The following is a 21,504-nucleotide window of genomic DNA, read 5'->3' as shown; positions in this document are numbered from 1 at the left end:
TAATTTTTGAAGGTGTTTTGGTATGTTAATCAAAAGTGCAAAGTTGGGCTCAGAAGCACTCCTCCAGCAGTTCGGGCAATTTTTTAGAGCCGATATCTCACGATCTGTTTTGAGATTTTGTATGAAACTTTACAGTCTTATTCTATGAAGTCAAGAATGCATGTCGGTAAATTTTCATAATTTTTGAAAGTGTTTTGATATGTTAACCAGAGGTACAAAATTGGGCCAAAAAATAATTTTGTTTTTCTCCAAACTCTAAAAAAAATAAAAAAATATTATTTTAAAATCCGAGCTGCGGAAAATATCTGCGCTTGGAATAAAAAATTATAAAATTTTTTTTTTTCGGGACGCAAATTTTTTCCATGATCTGGATAGTTTTAAAATTTCAGTTCAGATCTGATTATTTTTATTAAATTAATTTTTTTAATGGGTATTTTTAAAAAAATCGGCGAATAATTCCGTAATCTCAAGTCTGATGTGACATTTTCTTGCACAAACAACTCAAAAAATAATATGAATCCCTCTCTCTTATTTGATAGTGGGCCAGTGGCCTCACTCAGAATCAAGGCCCAATAAAGATTGTAAAACACAACGCTAATCAAGAAACTTGAAAACTAAAAATGCAAGCTGGTTGCTGCATGCCACGTGATCTTTCATATTAATTGGTCAAGTGATCTAATCTGATGCTCGACGACCAGCCCCGTGCACCCTCTAGAATTAGAGAATAATAAACAATTATTGGTCAACTAGTGGGCATATATATTTAATAAACAAAACTGATGCTCGACGACCAGCCCCGTGCACCCTCTAATCTCAGCTCGCTTCTACCATATAAATCCAAGCATGTCAAGCTATGTGCATTAATTGTTCACCTATACAAATAAATAATAATTAAAAACATTAATTGAGAAAAAAAAGTAAGTACCATGAAGACTAATTCATACTGACTAGTAAAGCATTTAATCAACAAGATTCACACAAAATTCGCTTTGTTTAATAAACATAAAGATAAAGAGTAAAGCTTACTGAATTTACCAAGTTCTACTTGCCAATTGTTCAGTAAATTTTTCAATTTTGCAAATTAAACAAACATCTAATTTGAAAGAAATTGAATTTGCAAAATAAGAAATTCTAACTAAATAATGATCAAATTTGACCAAAACAAGATGCAATTTTGGAGAAATGAAAGAATAGCTGGATCCAATTAACACAATTTCTCAAGATAATTCTAATTCCCAAAATTCCAATTTAAACTAATTTATGATAGGAAGGTCTATTTCAAAGTTAAATGACATGTATTGGCAGAATGGTAAATATCATACAATTGACTACTCTTAATTTACATACTTTTATCTCAATCAAGGACTGAAATCAGTCAGGTCAAATTACCTACATGTACAAGCTCCGGCCAGGGACTGTCTTTTGTAGATACTCAATTTCACATCTGAGGTTAAAAACAATGGCATTTTCTGTTAAATTACACTAAACCATAAATGCAATGAAACCCAATGCAACAATGCATTTTATCTTAATTTTTATTTTCAGAAAAATATGGGGGGTCAAAGCCTCCTAACTTGAGTATCTATAAGGGATCCCCTAGTCGGATTCCAAACCACTAGATGGCGCTTTGATTTTAATTAAATAAATATATAGACAAGGCTTGGATATCTCCCTCGTTAGTCCCCAACCTTAGTTTTTCTTTTTTCCGTTTACATTCTTCAATCTTCTCTGTTTCCTTATTTATCTCGTCAATGATATCTGTAAAAATAATGTTACTCAATCAGAGGCGACACAAAAAAGAGTCAGATGTGTGCTAAGTTGCTAACACACATAAATAAGGCAAGTAACACACATATTGCACAGCATTGCTGCAGACCATGCCGGTTACCTGCCATTGTGGTATGATACCGGCTGGTGTGGTTATATCTCATAGAGAAACCATACTTTAGCAAATCCAGCAACTATATACCATGATATCAATATTATAATTTACCGTCACTTATTGAAGTCCAATATTCTAGTGTACCAGTTAAGTCAATTTTTAACTCAACGCCTCAAACTAGCTACTGTTACAGGTTCATTTCAGTTTGACAGCAACAAAGCGAAGGAGGATAAAGCAAACCTTTAAGCTGACGAGTCAGAGCATCAACTTTTTTCTTCGAAGTGACAAGGTCCCCTCTTTTCAATTTTTCTTCCTGTTTAAGTTCCTCGTCAGTAGGATTTGTTCAAAACAAAATGTTATTAATTCTTTTTTTTTTAATCAGATGAAAATAAATTTAAAGCCTTCAAGAAATTGAAGGTACTGGCATATTGTGCATAAAAAATAATATTAACAGATCTGTAAAATTAAGGTTAGACCGATAACAAACAACAAATCCAAGTTGACACCAGAACTTATTCAGAAACTAAGAGTACTTATTAAAGGAAACTAGGGGGAAAGAAGAAACTAAGGTTACTGAGAATTCTGCTACTTAAATCAACGATCGAAGCATGCAATCCGCAAAAAATTGAATAAATACTGAACCTACTGAGAAAGTAGGGTAAACGGCTACTCCTTACCTAATAAATTTGAAGGAAATCCAACAAAACCACTTTAATCGTGCGAAGAGGAGGTGGTGGCAGAGAAGAGGAGATGGCGTCGCCATTTTGGGGATTAGAAGGAGGAGGCTTTGGCGAGAGCGGCAGCACCATTTGGGATTTTTTTTTTGGAAAAAGAGGGAATAGGCGGACAAATTAAGAGGGAATACGAAAACTTAGGTGAAACACAGAAATAGGAGGGAAGGTGAAAAAATTAGGGGAAATATGAAATTCAAAAAATGAAAAACCTAAGTTAGGTGGCTGCGCACAGAGAGAAGAAGGTAATGAAAAGTCAGAGGTAAGTAGAGAATTCATATACTCTGAGGTAAATGCTTTTGAAATATATTAAAAATGATCACATAAAAGACAAAAAAAACATGAAAACTTTTTAACATTGTCCGTAATTAATTGAAAATCTGTAAGAAAATTTCATCATATTTACACTACACAATTTATTAACTTGCAAATATATTACGACATGTAAAAGTACAACAGCAAAGAAAGGAACCTTGAAGTATCAATGTTTGAGATTCCCACCAAATTTTTGTGAAGTTCCCTCCATAATTTTTCTGTTGCCGCCAGAAATTTCTTTTACCAATAATAATTCATATGCATTACTCAATTCTAATTCCATGCAATTGAATGTATATCATCCGTTAGATTGCAAGCCCACTCCATCTGAAGTGATCATTTTACAAATATGTTATTATTTCTTAAACTAATCGTGCAATTAAAGGTCTCTAAGCCGCACCCCATGAATATGATTTGGTCGCTGACAGATGGGTTCCACCTGATAAGCTCCGACACCCTTTTTTTCCCGATTTTTTTAAAATTACCCAAAAAAATAAATAAATTATTAATAATAACCAGTTTTTTGAAAAAAAATTTAAAAATGTCCAAACCGTCTCAAAATTCGGCGGTCCTGAACGTTTATTCCGAACCACGGTCAGTCCGAGTTTTTTTTTTTTTGTTTTTTTTTTTTTTTGCAATTTTTTTTTTTTTGGCAAATCAAATTTGCACATCTGGTTAATATAGCAAAACACCTTCAAAAATCGTGAAAATTGACCGACATGTAGTCTTGACATCGTAGAACAGGACTTTGAAGTTTCATAGAAAATCTCTGAACAGGTCGTGAGATATCAGCTCTCAAAAATTGCCCGAACTGCTGAATATTTCATTATGAACCCAATTTTGCACATCTGCTTAACATAGCAAAACACCTTCAAAAATCGTGAAAATTACCGACATGTAGTGTTGACATCGTAGAACAGGACTGTGAAGTTTCATAGAAAATCTCCGAACAGGTCGTGAGATATCAGCTCTCAATAATTACCCGAACTGTTGAATATTTCATTATGAGCCCAATTTTGCACATCTGCTTAACATAGCAAAACACTTTTAAAAAGCGTGAAAATTGACTGACATGTAGTCTTGACATCGTAGAACAGGACTGTGAAGTTTCATAGAAAATCTCCGAACCAGTCGTGAGATATCAGCTCCCAATAATTGCCCGAACTGCTGAATATTTCATTCTGATCTCAATTTTGCACATCTGCTTAACATAGCAAAACACCTTCAAAAGTCGTGAAAATTGACCGACATGTAGTCTTGATATCGTAGAACAGGACTGTGAAGTGTCATAGAAAATCTCTGAACAGGTCGTGAGATATCAGCTCTCAATAATTGCCCGAACTACTGAATATTTCATTATGATCCCAATTTTGCATATCTGCTTAACATAGCAAAACACCTTCAAAAATCGTGAAAATTGACCGACATGTAGTCTTGACATCGTAGAACAGGACTTTGAAGTTTCATAGAAAATCTCTGAACAGGTCGTGAGATATCAGCTCTCAAAAATTGCCCGAACTGCTGAATATTTCATTATGAGCCCAATTTTGCACATCTGCTTAACAAAGCAAAACACCTTCAAAAATTGTGAAAATTTACCGACATGTAGTGTTGACATCGTAGAACAGGACTGTGAAGTTTCATAAAAAATCTCCGAACAGGTCATGAGATATCAGCTCTCAATAATTGCCCGAACTACTGAATATTTCATTTTGATCCCAAATTAGGGATCAGAATGAAATATTCAGCATGAAACTTGGGATCATAATGAAATATTGAGAGCTGGTATCTCACGAATTGAGAGCCGATATTGAGAGCCCAAATTTTAACCAGATGTGCAAAATTGGGCTCATAATGAAATATTCAGCAGTTCGGAAAATTATTGAGAGCTGATATCTCACGACCTGTTCGGAGATTTTCTATGAAACTTCACAGTCCTGTTCTATGATGTCAAGACTGCATGTCGGTCAATTTTCACGATTTTTGAAGGTGTTTTGCTATGTTAAGCAGATGTGCAAAATTGGGCTCATAATGAAATATTCAGCAGTTCGGGCAATTTTTGAGAGCTGATATCTCACGACCTGTTTGGAGATTTTCTATGAAACTTCACAGTCCTGTTCTACGATGTCAAGACTACATGTCGGTCAATTTTCATGATTTTTGAAGGTGTTTTGCTCTGTTAACCAGAGGTGCAAATTTGATTTGCCAAAAAAAAAAAAATTTTGGTTCAGACCACTGATAAATTCGGCGGTTTTGAACCACAAAAAAAAAAAAAAAAAACTCGAACTGACCGTGGTTCGGAATAAAGGTTCAGGACCGCCGAATTTTGAGGCGGTTTGGGTATTTTTAAAATTTTTTCAAAAAACTGGTTATTATTAATAATTTATTTTTTTTTTTTGGGTATTTTTAAAAAAATCGGCTTTTTTTCTCTGGAAACTTCATCTCTTCCCTCCTAATTTTTGTCCACAAATCAGTTAAGTGTCGATCGCTATAACTCATTTCTCCCTCCATTTCACTTTAGTCCTCTTCTAATTTTTCCCTCTTGCCACCAGAAAAGTCATTTCCACCAAAACCCTAGCAAACTACAGTACCGTGCCTCGAAAGATATATCGGCAAATGGAGGTAAAATTGAGCAGCCGCGATTGTAAGCGACATGTCATTTTCGTCAAAAAATTCTCCGCACCTTACTTGTAAGTGCTCAACTCCTTGAAATTGAAGGCCTTATATTGTGCTCTGCACACCTTAAAAGAAATTGTAAAAGTAAGAAATGTGTGTAAGATATTCTCTACTGGTACTGGTACAAAGGTGTACCAGGAACAGTACCATATAGGAAAGGTGTTTAAGATAAATCAAAGGTATCTAGAACAATATTATTTCCTTTGATTGCCTGTATACCATTTATTATCTTCTATTTACTTTGTCTTTTGACTGGAAAAAAAAAATACTAGCAGGATTATATGGAGTCAATTAAGAAGCTAGAGGAGAAATGGAAGATAAACCAACAATTCATTGAGAAAACCCGAGCTGAACTAGAGGTTAGTATTAACTGTTAACTTCTTCTGCCTTTGATATTCAAAAATCTAAATTAAGTGCTGATACAATTCTTACATATGTCTTTCTCTACAGATTCCAACAGAAACAAAATCAGATGAGCTATTAGAGGTGAGAAACATGCTCGAGAATAAAAAGAACTTGAGGCAATCATCTCAAGATGAGATTGTTGACCTTAGACATCAAGCACAACACTGGATACACCTTGCGAGCATTTATACAAACACCTTGTGAGCCATATTACTATTGAGCATTTATACAAACACTTTGTTGTTCTTTTGTTATTTAATTGACAGGAATTGAACTATCATGCGCAAGAAACTGTAATTAAGATGGTGAATTTACTAGAACATTTCTTGTTAGATGAATTTTCTGTGAGGCATTTACTCGAACACCTTGCAGGCTATGTTATATTTGGGTGCTACAACAAGAAGCAACATACTTCGTCCACGTCAGGTTATGCTATACTGCCTTTTTATATCAAAAATCTAGCCTGACCAATGCAGCTCTTAGTGTATATACATAGGGACCTTTTGTTTGTACTCATCTGTAACAATATTGGATGGAGTACCAAATCTGTAACAACACTGGTACCGGTCGGTACACTCATATTTGCCGCTGTCAGAGAGACTAGTTTCAATTTTGTGAGGTCATACTGTCGATTTTGATGGGCCTTTCATGAATAAATTTTCAGGCAAGAAAGGCTACAAGCACTAGTGAGAGGCCATTTGGTAAGGAAGCAAGCCATGGCGACTCTGCGGTGCATGGTCGATGAGGCATAAACACAGAGTTACCAGCACCCAGCTCAAATCCAGAGATCGTCTCGCCAGCATCCGTGGTACCAGCGATTTTATGTAAGTCAAAATTAAGGTTCTGCTTAATTGTTATATCAAGAAAATAATTCAAGTATCAATACTTCCATAGGAATGTGTGCTGTATAAATTTGGTATCCATACTTCCAACAATGGAGTAAGAAATTTTACTGCACCTATGCGTGCTGAAATAATGGGCCTGGTTAGTGTCTCTAGTTGAGGGCAAATAAATAGCTGGTATATGGTTAGTGTCTCTAGTTGAAGACTAAAACCTAAAAAATGATATAAATTACAAATTTTAAGTAGATATAGAACATCATTGGGTTGTATCAATCAAGTGCTTTAGTATACGGGTACAACACATCACAGTTAGGTAAATGCTACAATTCAAGTTTACCATTTAGGGTATGATTACCATATAATTCAGGTTTTTGTTTTTCCACCATACTCCTAATTCGGAGGTATGCATCTGTTGAACTCCACATTTTAAGTTCTCAACCTCTTTTACATTTGATTTTTGAGCTTTTGATGTTTTCAATGACATTAATTTCTTTTGGCGTATATATAGACCTGAATAGAGGTTGTTCCAATTTCATCCTCTATCTTTTGGCATCATGATACTATGCTACCAAATTTATAAGAGTTAGAATTATAATTTTTATTTGTTTTGTGGATGTTTTTATTATGGATTCGATTTTTTACTCATTTGTATTATTTTTGCAAATTGTTTTTGGGATAGGAAGGTGAAATTTTGCCTCAAACTCAAGTTGCCGTTGGTGTATTGAAGGCTAACATAATATTGAATATATTCAAGTTTTGAAAGTTCTCTGAGCCAATCTATGTTTCCCAATAAATGAACTGCAGATTAGTTGTGCGGCCCAGATAAATATAAAATTTCTCCATTTTGAAGGTGTTTTGGTTTATTATTTTTTTGTTAAATTTCGGTGATTTAGGAGCGCAAGGGAGAGCGGGTTTCACCGGGGATGACTTAACCAATTGTTTCGGTCCACCTCTATTTCAGATCTCCACTAACTATGAACCGAATTGGTTTGGTCATTTATTATTATGATGAAAAAGTAATCAATATGTTTTCTGATAATTAAAACATTGAAAGAGTAATATATTGGGCCGTCCTTCATTTTCCAGTTTGGGCCGTCTTCTTTTAAATCACATTTAGGCATGCAATTGGACCGATGTCTTTTACCTGCTTAACTTTGAAAATGTTCAATAGATGTTTCTGGCTTGTTTGCCTTATTACTGAGATGACCCTTTTTTTTAGGAACTGATTTATATGTTAATAGCTTTGGTCCCTTCTCAGTAATTTAAAATTAAGGTTGAGTTAATTATGGTTGAGTTATATATAATTCCAAGTTATTTTGCCAATGTGATGGTGGATATAAAAAAATAAAAAATATATATAAGAATTAAATACGATATTGTAATTTGTTTTCGATGGATCAAATTTGAAGCATTTTACAAATAATTTAGTCACCGGTCTATTGTCAACAAATTTAAACCGTTATTTGATAAATGCAAAAAAATATATATATATATATATCTTGCCCTCCAATATTAAAAGTTGTTGCGTATTCCTCCAATAATAGAAGTTGTTGCATATTCCTTCAACTATCTAAATTATACCAAACACATGTATAATTTTAATTTGTTATTATAATAAATATTGGTGGCTATTACGTCAGATAAATTTATCATCAAATTTGTTACATTCTTGAAGATATATCACAATTTTTTTTATAAACCGTAATTAGAAAAAAGATTTTTATGAAACCAACATAATTACTTTTTTTTTTTACAAAAGTCATAAGAACTGAATTGCCATTTCGGTCCCAGCCGTTTTCACAGATTTTGAGAAGAAAATACATTGAAAAATTGTAAAATTATCTGGGACCGAATTGCTATTTAATTCGGTCCAAAAAAAAAAAACCTTGAGCTATTTGTAGATATATACATAAATATTTTCATAATATATACTACATTATGTAGTATATATTTACTATTCGGATGCAAATAATTAAAATTTAAAATCATATTCGTATCCGTATCCATACGGATATTCGGATATCGGATATCCGTATCTAATTTTCACATCTGAATCCGTTAAAAGGATCGAATATGATTTATATGTGGGACCAATTTAAGATTTGTTCTCCATTAAAAGGATCTTGTTCATAGGTTTTGTTCCTTCAAAAGGTTGGAATCAAAATGATTTTATCACCCATTGGGACTCAAATTAATTATCGAAGTGTTGTTTAATCAATTAATTTTATGTCTAACAAAGAGAAAAAAGCCAGAAAGTTAAAAATTGGAGATAAATATAATAAAAATGGCATATATCCAAATAACAACAAAAAATTGGCCAATTTAAAATTTCACCGTGGGCTTGCTTAATCATTCTTCAACGGTATGCATGTTTGGTTGCAAAATAAGTATAATTAGAATAGACAAATCAAGAATAGGTATCGTTTATCTTAAGAATAGTCAAATATCAAAATTCTTAGAAATAGTCTATTCTAATACGACAAAAAGTTTGGATTCCCTATTATGACTATCCTAACCCAACCAAACACCGAATAGTCTATTCCAAATAATATATTCTCAACCCAACCAAACATACCCCAAGAGAAGAATATTTGAAGAACATAAAAAGAATACAGAAAACAAAATACAAAAGCAATGAAAATGACTCCTCACAAGCAAAGAGAATTCTTATCGTTTATTACAAATCATATAATAAATTGGATAGTAAATTCATTTCTATCCACGGTGTCGACTCCAAAGTGTTTGTTGAAAACCCTAGAAAAAAAATTGGACAAGAGCTTATGTTTCAGAAATAAACAAGTAATATAAAAAATGAAATATTTATTTGTCAAAACAGGAGAAGCCTGATTAGTCAACATCTTACCAAGGCTTATGGTTACATAAAAGTGACAAAGTTCAGTGGTCAAAATCTAAATATTCAAATATTAATAAATATAATAATAATAAAATTATGAACCTGATTAGATTTTATGTAGTCAGGGCAGCCACAACCACGAACCAACACAGCACAAGGCCCAGATGGAATCAACCCATCCGGCAGCAAATGAAGCGAACCACAGGATGTAATTGACAACCATGTAAGTGATGAAATGCTCTGCCGATTAATTTGTGGTATTTCTTGAGATAAATCACCAAATAGCTCTGTAGATTCCACCAACTGCAGTCCATCCATTGTTACTGATTTCAGGGTTTTACACCAGCCAATTGACAGTTTTTTCAACATATTTAGATGCCAAAATCCGGTAATCAACTCCAGGTGGTCACACCCAAAAATTACGAATTTTTCAAGCTGTGAGGGCAGTTGCTCCAGCTGTATAGTTCGGATACTAGAACATTTACTAATGTCGAGCTCCTTGAGAGTGTGAAGATTACCGAATGAAAGGGATTGAATATAGCCACAACTTACTAACCTGAGTTCTTTAATTGACTGCAATAAGAATGGATCCCTCATCCATCCTGGTACTATGGTAGAAGGGTAACCTGATACTAGAAGTTTCTTGAGGTTAGGATGTGGCTGGAGGCATTCTAACAAGGAAAAATGTACATCATCTGTGCCAACTATCCCACCTTCACAAGCTGCTGGTACGAGTTTTAATTCCAGCTGTGAGCACATGGGGAATACAGTTCCAGACCCATAATCCCAGTGTAACTGCAAAATCTCAAGTTTGCACTTATTTCTCAGGTTAGCACGCTTGGCATCTTCTAAATTATTAATCTTATTTAAATTTTCAATACGGAGGATCCCTTTAAGGTCCTTCATATCCTTTAACCAACCTATAGTTCTAACTTTCCAACATGCTTCAACTTTTGTTATTGATGGAAAATTAACAAGACCATGGGGGACATAATCCAAGAATTGACCATCAATAGTTAATTCCAGTAAGTTAGTAAGTGAACATAGCGATTTTGGTATCTCTTTAAGGTTGTCACCAGAATAAATATACAGAAACTGTAAGTTAGCCAGATCACCAATATTTTTAGGTAGATATTCAAGGGAGCAACAATCAACTTGTAAAGCCAGCAGGTTGTAAAGGAGGCCTATGGATAATGGTAACATTCTAAGACGGTTAGATCTAATACTTAGATAAGTAAGATGTTTCAATTCGGAAATGGAGTGAGGAATCTTTGTCAAACTATCCCAATTCAATATAAATACCCTCAGCACTACAAATTTAGTGAGGTTACGTAAGGTTATGCCTTCGGAAGAATCTTGACAATCATCCATCAACTCTAATTCTGGGTCACAATACTCATCCAATATTCCCATATCAATAATAATAGTTCTTAAACCCTTCTTATTTTCTTGGGGAATTCCATTTACATATCCCAAGCCCATGGAACCGCCTACATATAAATGATATACTTCTCGCAAGACAGTTCTCTCTTGAATATCAAGTGGCTGATTGATCTCCACTGAGTAGTGTTCATTCTCAGAATTAAGTCGAGCAAGATCATGGATTATATCATGCAACTTACTATAATCTTTATCTTTGGGATATATATTTGCATCATCAAGAAAGGACCTCTCTTTTAACTCATTATAATATTCAACACCAATTTCTGTGATTTCTCTATTTCTCCGGGACTCGATGTACCCATGACCAATCCATGACCTTATCAAATCCATTTTTCTTAACACGTAATCTTTTGGGTACGTTGAGCAAAACAGAAAACATGGCTTAAGATGAGCAGGTAGATGAGCATAACTAATCTGAAGTGCTGGGAAAATCTCTTCTTTTGATTCTGTTATTCCCCAAAGACCACTTTCCAGAATCTCTCTCCAAACCTCTTCATCAGTTTCATGCCTAAGGAGACTTGCTATTGACTTTACAGCCAATGGTAACCCACCACACTTTCTGGTAATCTCTCTTCCCATATCTATGAAGTGTTTTGGCATGATGCAACTTATACCACTAAATGCATAATGCTCAAATAACTGCCAGCATGAATTTTCAGATAAGTTACTTGGGTTAAAACGGGTTGTTGTTTCCATGACCTTTGCTACCTTTTCATTTCTTGTTGTCACGAGAATTCTGACCATCCTTGCTTCTTTAAAAGGAACTCGGAACAACTCCCAAAGTTTACGATTCTCATTCCACACGTCATCTAAAACAAGTAGTATTGTTTTTCCCTTCACATTTTTTGCAAGCTCTTTTTGTAATTGGCTCAACTCACTTAAACCACAATTTGTCTTGGAGAATGATTCAATGGTTGCTTTGATAACTCTCATAACATCAAATTCTTCGGAGACACATACCCACCCTTTTAAATCAAAGCACCGGGAAACTCTCTTATCTTTGTAGACCAATTGGGCAATGGTGGTTTTTCCGAGACCACCTTTTCCAATAATTGAAATGACCGAAAAGGGCTTTTCTTTTTTAGATAGTAACAACTCGATTACCTTCTCTACTAAATCCTTTCTCCCAAAAATGCTTGCCTCATCTATCATGTGACCCGTTGGGGGTCGTAAAAGTTTATTGTTCGGACGCCTCACCCCATCACTCTCGCTTAATTGAAGAGCCTCACGATCCTTTGCTATTTCATCAAATCGACTTCTTATTTTGTTAAGCCGATCAACAATGCCATCAGGAATTGGTACAATGTACTGTTAAAAAAAGAAATGAATTAAAATGCTAAATTTCATAATTTGTTAGCTGAAAATGATAATTAAGGGATCAAGGAGCCTACAATGTGAGTGACACGTACAAGTTCATTAGATTGACCTCCTTTTGCAAATTGACCTCCGACTTTTTAATAAATAATCGAATATGTATGGAAATAAGTTACACGTACAAGTTCATTAGATTGGAACAATATATGTACTGTCCAAAAAGGAATTTATTAGATAAGTATATCAAACTTTGTAATTTTATAATTAAAAATGATATTCAAGGGATCAATTGACACTCTAATGTTAGATTTGAAAAGCTTATTATAAAATAAGTGACCACTCTGGATATATCATGCATAAACAAAGCAGCCATCACATTAGTGCCTAAAAAGAGTGGAGCAGATAAAATTGGGGACTATCGCCCAATAAGTGTTATTAATACGATCATCAGACTGATCACGAAGGTTCTAGCAAACAAACTGCAGCCCCAGATGCATGAAATCATATCTAATTCACAAACTGCCTTCGTCAAAGGAAGGTCGTTGATGGAGTCATTCCTAGTAGCCAGAGAACTGTTATGGAAGGCAAGTTCGCAAAAAACACCGGCGGTACTATACAAGGTTGATTTTGAAAAGGCGTTTGACATGGTGGATTGGTGTTTCCTCACGAACCTACTTATGGAAAAAGGGTTTCCCCCGAGATGGCTTTCAACGGTGCTCCAAGTGTTGAGATCTTCGTACTCAACGGTCAAGTACAATGGAGACTTCACAACCTATTTCAAACACGAAAGGGGTCTGAGGCAGGGTGACCCATTGTCGCCGCTGCTATTTATACTTGTTGCTGATTCATTGAATTGGTTTATCAACAATGCAAAGTCGATTATGCATCCGCAGGTTCATATCCCCACTCAGGTCATACAATATGCGGACGACACACTAATAATCACAGAGGCACACCCGACAACTCTAAGAGTGATAACACAGATACTAAACACCTACGAATCTCTTTCGGGGTTGAAAATTAACAGAGGAAAGAGTAATTTTGTACCGATTTCAGTTCCGACCGGTGCAATACAGGTAATAGAGAGCATCATTGGTAGTCCGACATCACAGCTACCAATGAAATATCTAGGGTTGCCACTGACGGTTAGGAAGCCGAAAAAGGAGCACTTTCAGCCAATTATCCTAGCAATTCATGAGAGAATAGCTAGTTGGAAGTCAAATTTATTATCATTTGGGGGAAGGTTAATACTGGTTAAGTCGGTTTTATCTGCACTGCCTCTGCATTTTGCACAGGCCTTTAGAATACCGAAATGGGTTATAAAACATATCGACCGCCTCAGGAGGAGTTTTCTTTGGAAGGGTAATGCTGAATGCAAACCAATCAATTGTCTGGTAAACTGGGAAAGAGTATGTGCACTCAAACAAGAGGGAGGAATGGGAATAATTGATATTGCTGATCAAAATGCAGCGCTTCTGATCAAATGGCTATGGAAATTACACCACCAGCCGAATGGATTGTGGGCGAAAGTACTAGCACAGCTACATGACATATCACACCATAGAGATATCGACACGCATGGTTCGTACTTCCTTAAATCTCTATCGGAATTTCATGAGTTTTTTGCTTGTTCGATGGAGATAGATGCGGTCAACAACCAAATCAAATGGAGATGGACAAGGGGAGCCGAATTCACTACAGCCTCTACTTACAAGGTAATACACCGAAAAGGAATTAGGTGTAGATTCGCAAAAGTGCTGTGGAAGCTAAAAATACCAACAAAAGTAAGAATTTTTTGTTGGCTACTAATCAAAAACAAACTACTGACACGACAAGTTCTGAGGAGAAGGGGTTGTATGGTGAGTGAGAACTGCGTCATGTGTGACTTAGATGAGCTAGAAACCCGAGACCACTTATTCTGGAATTGTACTTTCGCCAAGAGGTTCTGGCGAGGGTTCCTTGCCTCCATAAATATTATGGTCCCAATAAACAACAACTCAATTAGAGAAGCATGGTGGGAGCATAGGCGGGGGCTCTCAGGAGAGGCCAAGAAACGATGGGATGTCGCTTGGGCAGTAGGAGTGTGGGCGCTGTGGAAGGAGAGGAATCGGAGGATTTTCTCTCAGGAATACAAACAAGTGATGAGTTTAATTAATGAATCGGTACAAGAAACTTTTCTTTGGAGATCCAATTGTTAAGAGGGGGTTTGTAAGGGGAAGAATGGGTACTCATGATCAAAACCGATCATTTACGGTGCTGATTAGTGCTTTATTTACTATTTAATGTGTAGGAATTGTATTAGAAAAACCCACTTGGGGATGTAAATAATTTTTTTATCAATATATTGTCAGCTGGCTTCTTGCCAGCTGACCTTCAAAAAAAAAATAAGTGACCACTCTAGTGGATACCAATCCAACGGAAAGAAAACAAATTGTATTTAGTAACACTATCACAAGGAAGATCCGTTAAATTTCTATATGCACAAGAATACAAGATACTAACTACTAACCTCTATCTGTTCTCTCTTGTGAAGACCTGAAGCTTCAGGAGCCTTTCTTGCCTCTACTTGGACACGTGTGACCTCATACTGGTACTCGCTGAGCACATCATCAGCATCATAAGCGACCTTCCTGAGCTCCTTGAGCCACAGCTTAACAGAGCGGTCTCTGATCTCCCTCTCCTCAGCATCGTAAAGTGTGGCCTTGATTCGCTCCAGAGTTCGCATCAGCCTCTCAAGATCCTCCTCAACAGCTCGAGCACGCCCCCTTTCGGAGTTATTTGATGAAGAGGAAGAGGAAGAAGGAGCATGCGCAGAGGCTGTGATAGAGGGGAGCAAATTGGTGGCTAGAGAGAGGAGAGAAGTTACCAAATTCCCTGCCATTTTTCTCTCTAGATTAATTTTTATGAAGAGAGAGGAAAGAACCTTAGATCTGAGTTGTGAAAGATAGGTGTAAAGACTAAAGAGTAGCAGTGTTGAGATGTGAGCAAGGAAAGCTCTTGGAAATGGTGTGAAAATGAGAAGGGAGTCAAGACCTAACGGTACAGTAGTCAATGCTTATTTAACTTCTACTTTGTCTTTTTCAGTGGCGTGGGGTTGTTACGTCTATATGCTTTGGTGGAATTGGACGAGTCACATGCATTGGTACTGTAGCCTGACACTATTATTCATTCATGAACGGGTACATAAATGAACTTGCATGATTGAAGGAAGTTGCCAATTAAGATTTTGTTATGGGAATTATAATTTTTTTTATAAATTATAATTAGAAAAATTATTCTTATCCAACCAATAAGATTATTTTTTTTTACAAAAACTACAAGAAGCGAAATATCTATTTCGGTTCCATGTATTTTTTTTAAAAAATATATCTTTCTTCTCCCTCCAAAAAAAATATTAACATGCAAATTCAATTTAACATTGACATGTATGGCATACAAACCCAGTTAAATATTAACATTCATTATATTACTCTACATTATTCTACAATTACACTACAAAAATCTAAATTACACAAAAAAAATCATTCAACAATCGATTAATACTATATGCAAATAGTTAAATTACTTGCAACTAAATAATTCTACAATTAATAGTTACACTACATAAACTTAAATTACACTAAAAAAAATAAATCATTAAATAATTGATTTATACTACATGCAAAAAGCTAAATTACTCGCAAATTAAAAAAATTCTACAATTAATAATTACACTACATAAACTTAAATTACACTAAAAGAGTTAAATCATTCAACAATTGATTTATAATTCAGATTCGGGTCATAGTGACACATGAATTATTCGGATTCGGGTCGGCGAGATCAAAAATTTGTAATTCGGGTATAATTCGGGAATGATTTGGAATTATCCGGATCAAAGTTCTCAATCTTGCAAGAGAGCAAAAAAAATGTTATGGAAAAAATTTGGAAATTTTTTGAGAAATAATTCGTAAAATTCGTAAAATTTGTGAATTATTCGGGTCTAATTAGGTCAAAGTTCTGTCAACTGAATAATTCGGTGTTCGGTTCGGCATGACCAAAAAATCAAATTATTCAAATATAATTTGGATCTAATTCGCGTATCTTGTGACTATGCTCTATGTTGCCTTCTTAGTTTTACATTTTCAATTGGTTTCATGTGATAGGACAAGAAAATAAATCGGTTCAGATCCCGTAAAGTAACCCAATCTTGGGGTTTTGGATCGGGACCGTCCGATTCGAATTCATCACTCAAGATTATTTCGCAATTTGAAGTTATTGCATGTGCACTCCACTTCGGATAGATTATCACAAATTCGAATCGGACGGTCTAGATTTAAAACCCAAAGATTTGAGTTACTTAACTAGCTAGATCTAAACTCAAAATAAATCTGCTGTTATTTTGAAGGAATAACAGAAACCTTTTATTGGTCTTTTTAAAATTCGTGTATGAAAACTTTCTTTGAGATTTGCGCATAAAAAATTTGAACATTTGAAATTATAATAACAGATATTATTGTTATTTCTTGAGAATAATAGCATATTTATTTCATAGGACGGAACGAGTAAATTTAGAAAGATTCTTCAAATTTGAAGTATATAATGTGTGAAATGGATAATAGATGGTCACGCATAATACAGTCCAAACTATATATTTAGACATTATTTTGATTTAGAATTTGGAATTACGGACAAAATTTGGTTCTAATTCTTTTATTTTTATTTGATTAAACTAAAATTTTCTGTAAATCTTAACATAATTTAAATTTATAGTTTGTGCATCTGTTTTTTGCTTGACGTGCAGGTTAATTTTATTGTTTTCAGTTGTCCGTCTGAAATAGGTGATATAAATAAATAATATTGTTGATTTGGACAAATTAGGAGAACAGCAAACAGCTCCACCTACAATGAAAGCGAGAGAGAGATTAATTGACTCGGCACAGTGTGGAGCAGAGGAACTAATGAAGCTAGTAGGGACTACCAAGAAAGACCCAACATCCCAACCACACGAATTCGTATCCTTTGAGATATCTCAAACTTTGCGTGACTATATGGAAAATCCTAACCGTTTAAATACATCCGGCACGAATCTCAAAGCACACATAATTCTGACCCTACATCACCCTCGAATAGGCACCAGACACGTCAGTCACGCAAAAGTTGAGATGTCTCAGAGGATACGCACTCACCACACACTTCCAACACTCGTTCGCTTCATTCAAACCTCAAATTCTACAAGCACGGTCCCTACCTAAGTGGAAATAAATCTGCTGTGATCCGTAGGAATTGCAGGGACTTGCTATTCCAAATCTAATATTTTAATTTGTACCATACTGACAAAAAAAAAAAAAAAAATCAAAACACTCCAGTTTGATGGTAATTCGAAATTCACTCAGACCGTTAATTCGTTTAGCGACTCCAAACACTAGAGGTTGTTAATTGGCTCTGAGATATTAAAATAATTTATTTCGCGTACACATATTTCTTTCCACAAAACTCGGCAATTTATTTGGAGGCCCCTAGACTGGGACCCCAGGGCCAATTGGTGGCCCCTCAGTCTTTGGGGTCGCTAAATGAATTGACAATCTGAGTGGATTTCAAATTCCCATCAAACGAGAGTGTTTTGATTTATTTTTTTTATTATGGTATAAGTAGAAATTTTGGAAGAATGTATTTTACTGCAATTTTAGAAATAACAAGGATAGCACTAATTTGGAATTAGCTCTATTCTATCATTTGGACGGGTTAACAAGAACAATGCTAACTTAAGAAATAGCTCTATTCTTTAGTCAGGAAGCCACCCTCAAGCAACGGGGATCAATTGACCTCCATTTTTTTTCAATTTTTTTTTTAATTTTACCTTATTTTGTATATAGTTAAGAGTAAACGGCTATGGGCAAGGTAAATTTGAACCTCATTCAAAGTGGAAAATTTATACATGCTTGATCCATATTCACGTTTGATCTCATAATCTGAAGTCTGGCTCTGTCCTTGTCTTTAGCGATCCAAACGTAAAATAAAAATGAGAAATAGTAAACTAATTTAGAAATAATGCTAACTTCATACTATTTTTAATGATCCAAACGCACTCTAACAGTTAAAAGAAAAATTCCGAATTATAAAAATATCAATTTGTCAATATTTATTAAATTTTTTTTTCATTCCAAAATAGCAACCAAACCACAATAGGATGATTGGATCAATAGTTTGGTTCACTCTGTTTAACAAGCTGCTCACTATCAACCACAGAGACTCGACCCCCTCATCTGTAGACCGATTTACTCAACCCTTAAACGAATAATTATTTTGATTCAACCCATACTACGATTTAGGCTGAAATTTTTATTTGTAGCACACAAAAAAAAAAAAAAAAAAATCAAAACACTCTAAATTTGAGGGATTTTCATATTTATTTGGGACACACAGTCAATCTGCAGTCCATTTATGGAGGGCCGCAAATTGATTTGGAGGTCTTCCAAAAACATAAAAAATGTACTGTAATATTGAATATATTTAAACTTAGAGATCTCTCAAAACTTAAATATATTCAATATTACAGTACATTTTTTGTGCTTTTGGAGGACCTCCAAGTCAATTTCCGGCCCTCCATAAATGGACCGCTGCAGCCCGGATAAATATGAAATTCCTCTATTTTTGAGGTGTTTTTTTTTTTTATGCTATTAATTAAATTTTCAGCGATTTAGGGGCGCAGGAAGGAGGGTTTCGCCGGGGATGACTTAACCAATTGGTTCGGTCCACCTCTATTTCAGATCTCCACTAACCATGAACCGAATTGGTTTGGTCATTTATTATTATGGTGAAAAAAATGATTAATATGTTTTCTGCCAAATTTAATTTTATATTTCTAAAACTTAAAACATTGAAACTTGAAAGAGTAATATATTGGGCCGTTCTTCATTTTCCGATTTGGGCCGTCTTCTTTTAAATCAAATTTAGGCATGCAATTGAACCGATGTCTTTTACCTGCTTAACTTTGAAAATGTGCAGTACATGTTTCTGGCTTTGTTTGCCTTATTACTGAGATGTTTTTCTAGGTACTTATTTATATGTTAATAATTTTGGTCCCTTCTACGGGTGGCAGAAAAGTTCGTAGCTCATGGCTCGATTGTGATTGATTTGTTCGTTAACAGCTTGCTTGTTATTGGACTGAGCTGTTAATGAGCCAGCTTGCCATTAGCTCGGTCCAGAATTAATGAGTTCAAGCTAGAGCCTACCTTGCTCGTCAGCTCCTGAGCTAGCTCAGCTAGGCATCAATTTATAAATTTTTGTGAATTTGTGTGCATTTTATACTGTTCAGCTTGATTCAGCTCAGTCCAAAAAAATTTGTAGAATTTGTTTTCTTATTAAAGCAAGATTCAGTCAAACCCAGCGAACCAGCACGTCAGATCACGAGCTAGCTCGATCCAGTTCATGATGATTTAAAACTAAGATTTCAGATCAGACCTCTAAAATTAGTTCACTCGTACGTGACTCAGACAAACCAACTCGTAACGAGTTCAAGGTAAGCTCATAACGAGCCAACTCATTGCCACCCCTAGTTCCTTCTTTTACTTTGTCTTTGTTGCAAGGATTATATTCTGAAATCTCAATTAGCATTTATATATAGAGAAGAGCTACGGTGAGTTGCGAAATAAAACGCGTTTCTACTTCAAGCCGTATTTTTATTTTGAAAGTCCAAACGACCGATCCGAACCGTTAGATGTTTAATCCATATTGAAATGTGCTTGGAGACCAAATTTTACATTTTTTGAAATTTTTTTACTATTTATTAAGCATTTTTGAAAATTGCTGTTTTGCTGTGAACAGTAAAATTTTCTGGACCATCAGATCAGCGACTTTCAAAATTGCTTAATAAATAGTAAACAAATTCCAAAAAATATAAAATTTGGTCTCCAAACACATTTCAGTATGAAGAACAAGTTGAACGGTTCGGATCAACATTTTGAACTTTAAAATCGCAAAATATAAGCATGAAATAAAATAGTCACTTTACTTCGCAACTCACTGTAGCCCATCTCTTTATATATATATGTAAAATTACTCTGACATCCAACCAGTAAAAACCTCAGCTGAGTTTGTTTCTTTTTTATTTTTTGTTTATTTTACTGTCGAATAAACGTTTATTAAAAAAAATTACTCTGATTTTTTTAGTCTTAATTTTATTTTTCTCTGGAGAACTAATGTTAGATAAGGTAATGGTATTATACTAGTTAACCACTGAGAATCAACAACAAAAATTATTATTATTAACAACATCCACATATTCTAAGATATTTTTTTCATTTTTTTTTAAAGATCTTATATGTATGAAAAAATCAACATCAGAAAATTTGTAAACAAAAAAAAATTGAGGCACTATTTTCTTAGGAATGGTGAAAGTATTACAAAATAATATTGATAATCAACTTGGTATATAGGTCCCACCTGCAGTGAGTCCGTGTCCCCACAGGTACCTGAGGTACAATTGAAAAGGTTGGACGGCCCAGATTAATGAGCAAACTTAATCCAGAGCCAGTTAAGACTATAGAGGGCCTGCTTTCAGATTCGTGCCACATGAAAAGAACGGTCCAGATTTATGACTTGCATTGCATCTCAGGTACCTAGGGTGACACGGATTCACCTGCAGTACCGCAGCAGATGCTCACTCAAAAGCTGACCGGTGTCCGGATCCCCTAAAGTAACACAACTTTTGGATTTTGGATCGAGATCGTCCGATTCGAATTCGACGCTCAAGATTGCATCGGAATTCAGATTCATTTCTCAGAATGTGTGCGCTTCGCTTCGGATGAATTATCGCAGATTTAAATCAGATGTCACAATCTAAAACTCAAATTTTGAGTTCACTGCATCATATATTAAATTTCGATGGATCATTTATCAAATTTGACGCAATTTACAAATAATTTCGTCACCGGTCAATTGTCAACAAAATTAAACCGTTATTTGATAAATGCAAAAAGAGAAATCTTGTCTTGCCCTCCAATAATAAAAGTTGCTGCATGTTCCTTCAATAATAGAAGTTGTTGCGTGTTCCTTCAATAA

General features: G+C 34.9%; 2 protein-coding genes and 1 long non-coding RNA gene across 5 annotated transcripts; 1 reads left to right on the top strand and 2 right to left on the bottom strand.

Moving 5' to 3' along the window:
- Window positions 1-1,693: 1,693 nt before the first annotated feature.
- On the bottom strand, window positions 1,694-2,392 carry LOC144548177 (uncharacterized). The gene is made up of 2 exons (XR_013509278.1): window positions 2,123-2,392; window positions 1,694-1,758 (listed from the first exon to the last, which is right to left on the bottom strand). It is a non-coding gene; the product is annotated as an uncharacterized LOC144548177 (long non-coding RNA).
- A 2,850-nt stretch (window positions 2,393-5,242) lies between these two features.
- Window positions 5,243-7,837, top strand: LOC144548158 (kinesin-like protein KIN-UB). 3 transcript variants are annotated; one of them, XR_013509269.1, is made up of 6 exons: window positions 5,243-5,618; window positions 5,877-5,963; window positions 6,055-6,209; window positions 6,382-6,435; window positions 6,674-6,833; window positions 7,531-7,837. XR_013509269.1 is itself a non-coding variant. In XM_078296865.1 (5 exons), the coding sequence occupies exons 2-5, from the start codon at window positions 5,886-5,888 to the stop codon at window positions 6,759-6,761; spliced, it is 375 nt and encodes a 124-aa protein (XP_078152991.1). In that variant the 5' UTR covers window positions 5,244-5,618; window positions 5,880-5,885; the 3' UTR covers window positions 6,762-7,520. The 3 variants fall into 3 exon arrangements, 2 of the variants coding, with proteins under 2 accessions (XP_078152991.1, XP_078152990.1); XM_078296865.1 differs by lacking the exon at window positions 7,531-7,837 and having other exon boundaries at window positions 5,244-5,618; window positions 5,880-5,963; window positions 6,674-7,520; XM_078296864.1 differs by lacking the exon at window positions 7,531-7,837 and having other exon boundaries at window positions 5,244-5,618; window positions 6,674-7,520.
- Window positions 7,838-9,373: 1,536 nt separating this feature from the next.
- LOC144548021 (putative disease resistance protein RGA1) lies at window positions 9,374-15,574 on the bottom strand. The gene is made up of 3 exons (XM_078296712.1): window positions 14,972-15,574; window positions 9,808-12,456; window positions 9,374-9,605 (listed from the first exon to the last, which is right to left on the bottom strand). The coding sequence occupies exons 1-3, from the start codon at window positions 15,341-15,343 to the stop codon at window positions 9,567-9,569; spliced, it is 3,060 nt and encodes a 1,019-aa protein (XP_078152838.1). The 5' UTR covers window positions 15,344-15,574; the 3' UTR covers window positions 9,374-9,566.
- Between the last annotated feature and the right edge of the window lie 5,930 nt (window positions 15,575-21,504).

The sequence above is a fragment of the Carex rostrata genome, chromosome 32 (assembly GCF_964058835.1).
Source record: "Carex rostrata chromosome 32, lpCarRost1.2, whole genome shotgun sequence".
Taxonomy (NCBI): domain Eukaryota; kingdom Viridiplantae; phylum Streptophyta; class Magnoliopsida; order Poales; family Cyperaceae; genus Carex; species Carex rostrata.
Note: the sequence above shows the minus strand (reverse complement) of the source record. Positions and strands in the feature narration are given on the sequence as shown.

Coding starts and splice junctions, on each gene's coding strand:
- LOC144548158 (XM_078296865.1), top strand. CDS start 5,886: ATGGAGTCAATTAAGAAGCTAGAGGAGAAATGGAAGATAAACCAACAA. Junction 5,964..6,054: donor AAACCCGAGCTGAACTAGAG/GTTAGTATTAAC, acceptor CTTTCTCTACAG/ATTCCAACAGAAACAAAATC. Junction 6,210..6,381: donor AGCATTTATACAAACACCTT/GTGAGCCATATT, acceptor AACACCTTGCAG/GCTATGTTATATTTGGGTGC.
- LOC144548021 (XM_078296712.1), bottom strand. CDS start 15,343: ATGGCAGGGAATTTGGTAACTTCTCTCCTCTCTCTAGCCACCAATTTG. Junction 12,457..14,971: donor ACAAGAGAGAACAGATAGAG/GTTAGTAGTTAG, acceptor TTTTTTTAACAG/TACATTGTACCAATTCCTGA. Junction 9,606..9,807: donor ACTACATAAAATCTAATCAG/GTTCATAATTTT, acceptor TTTTTTTTCTAG/GGTTTTCAACAAACACTTTG.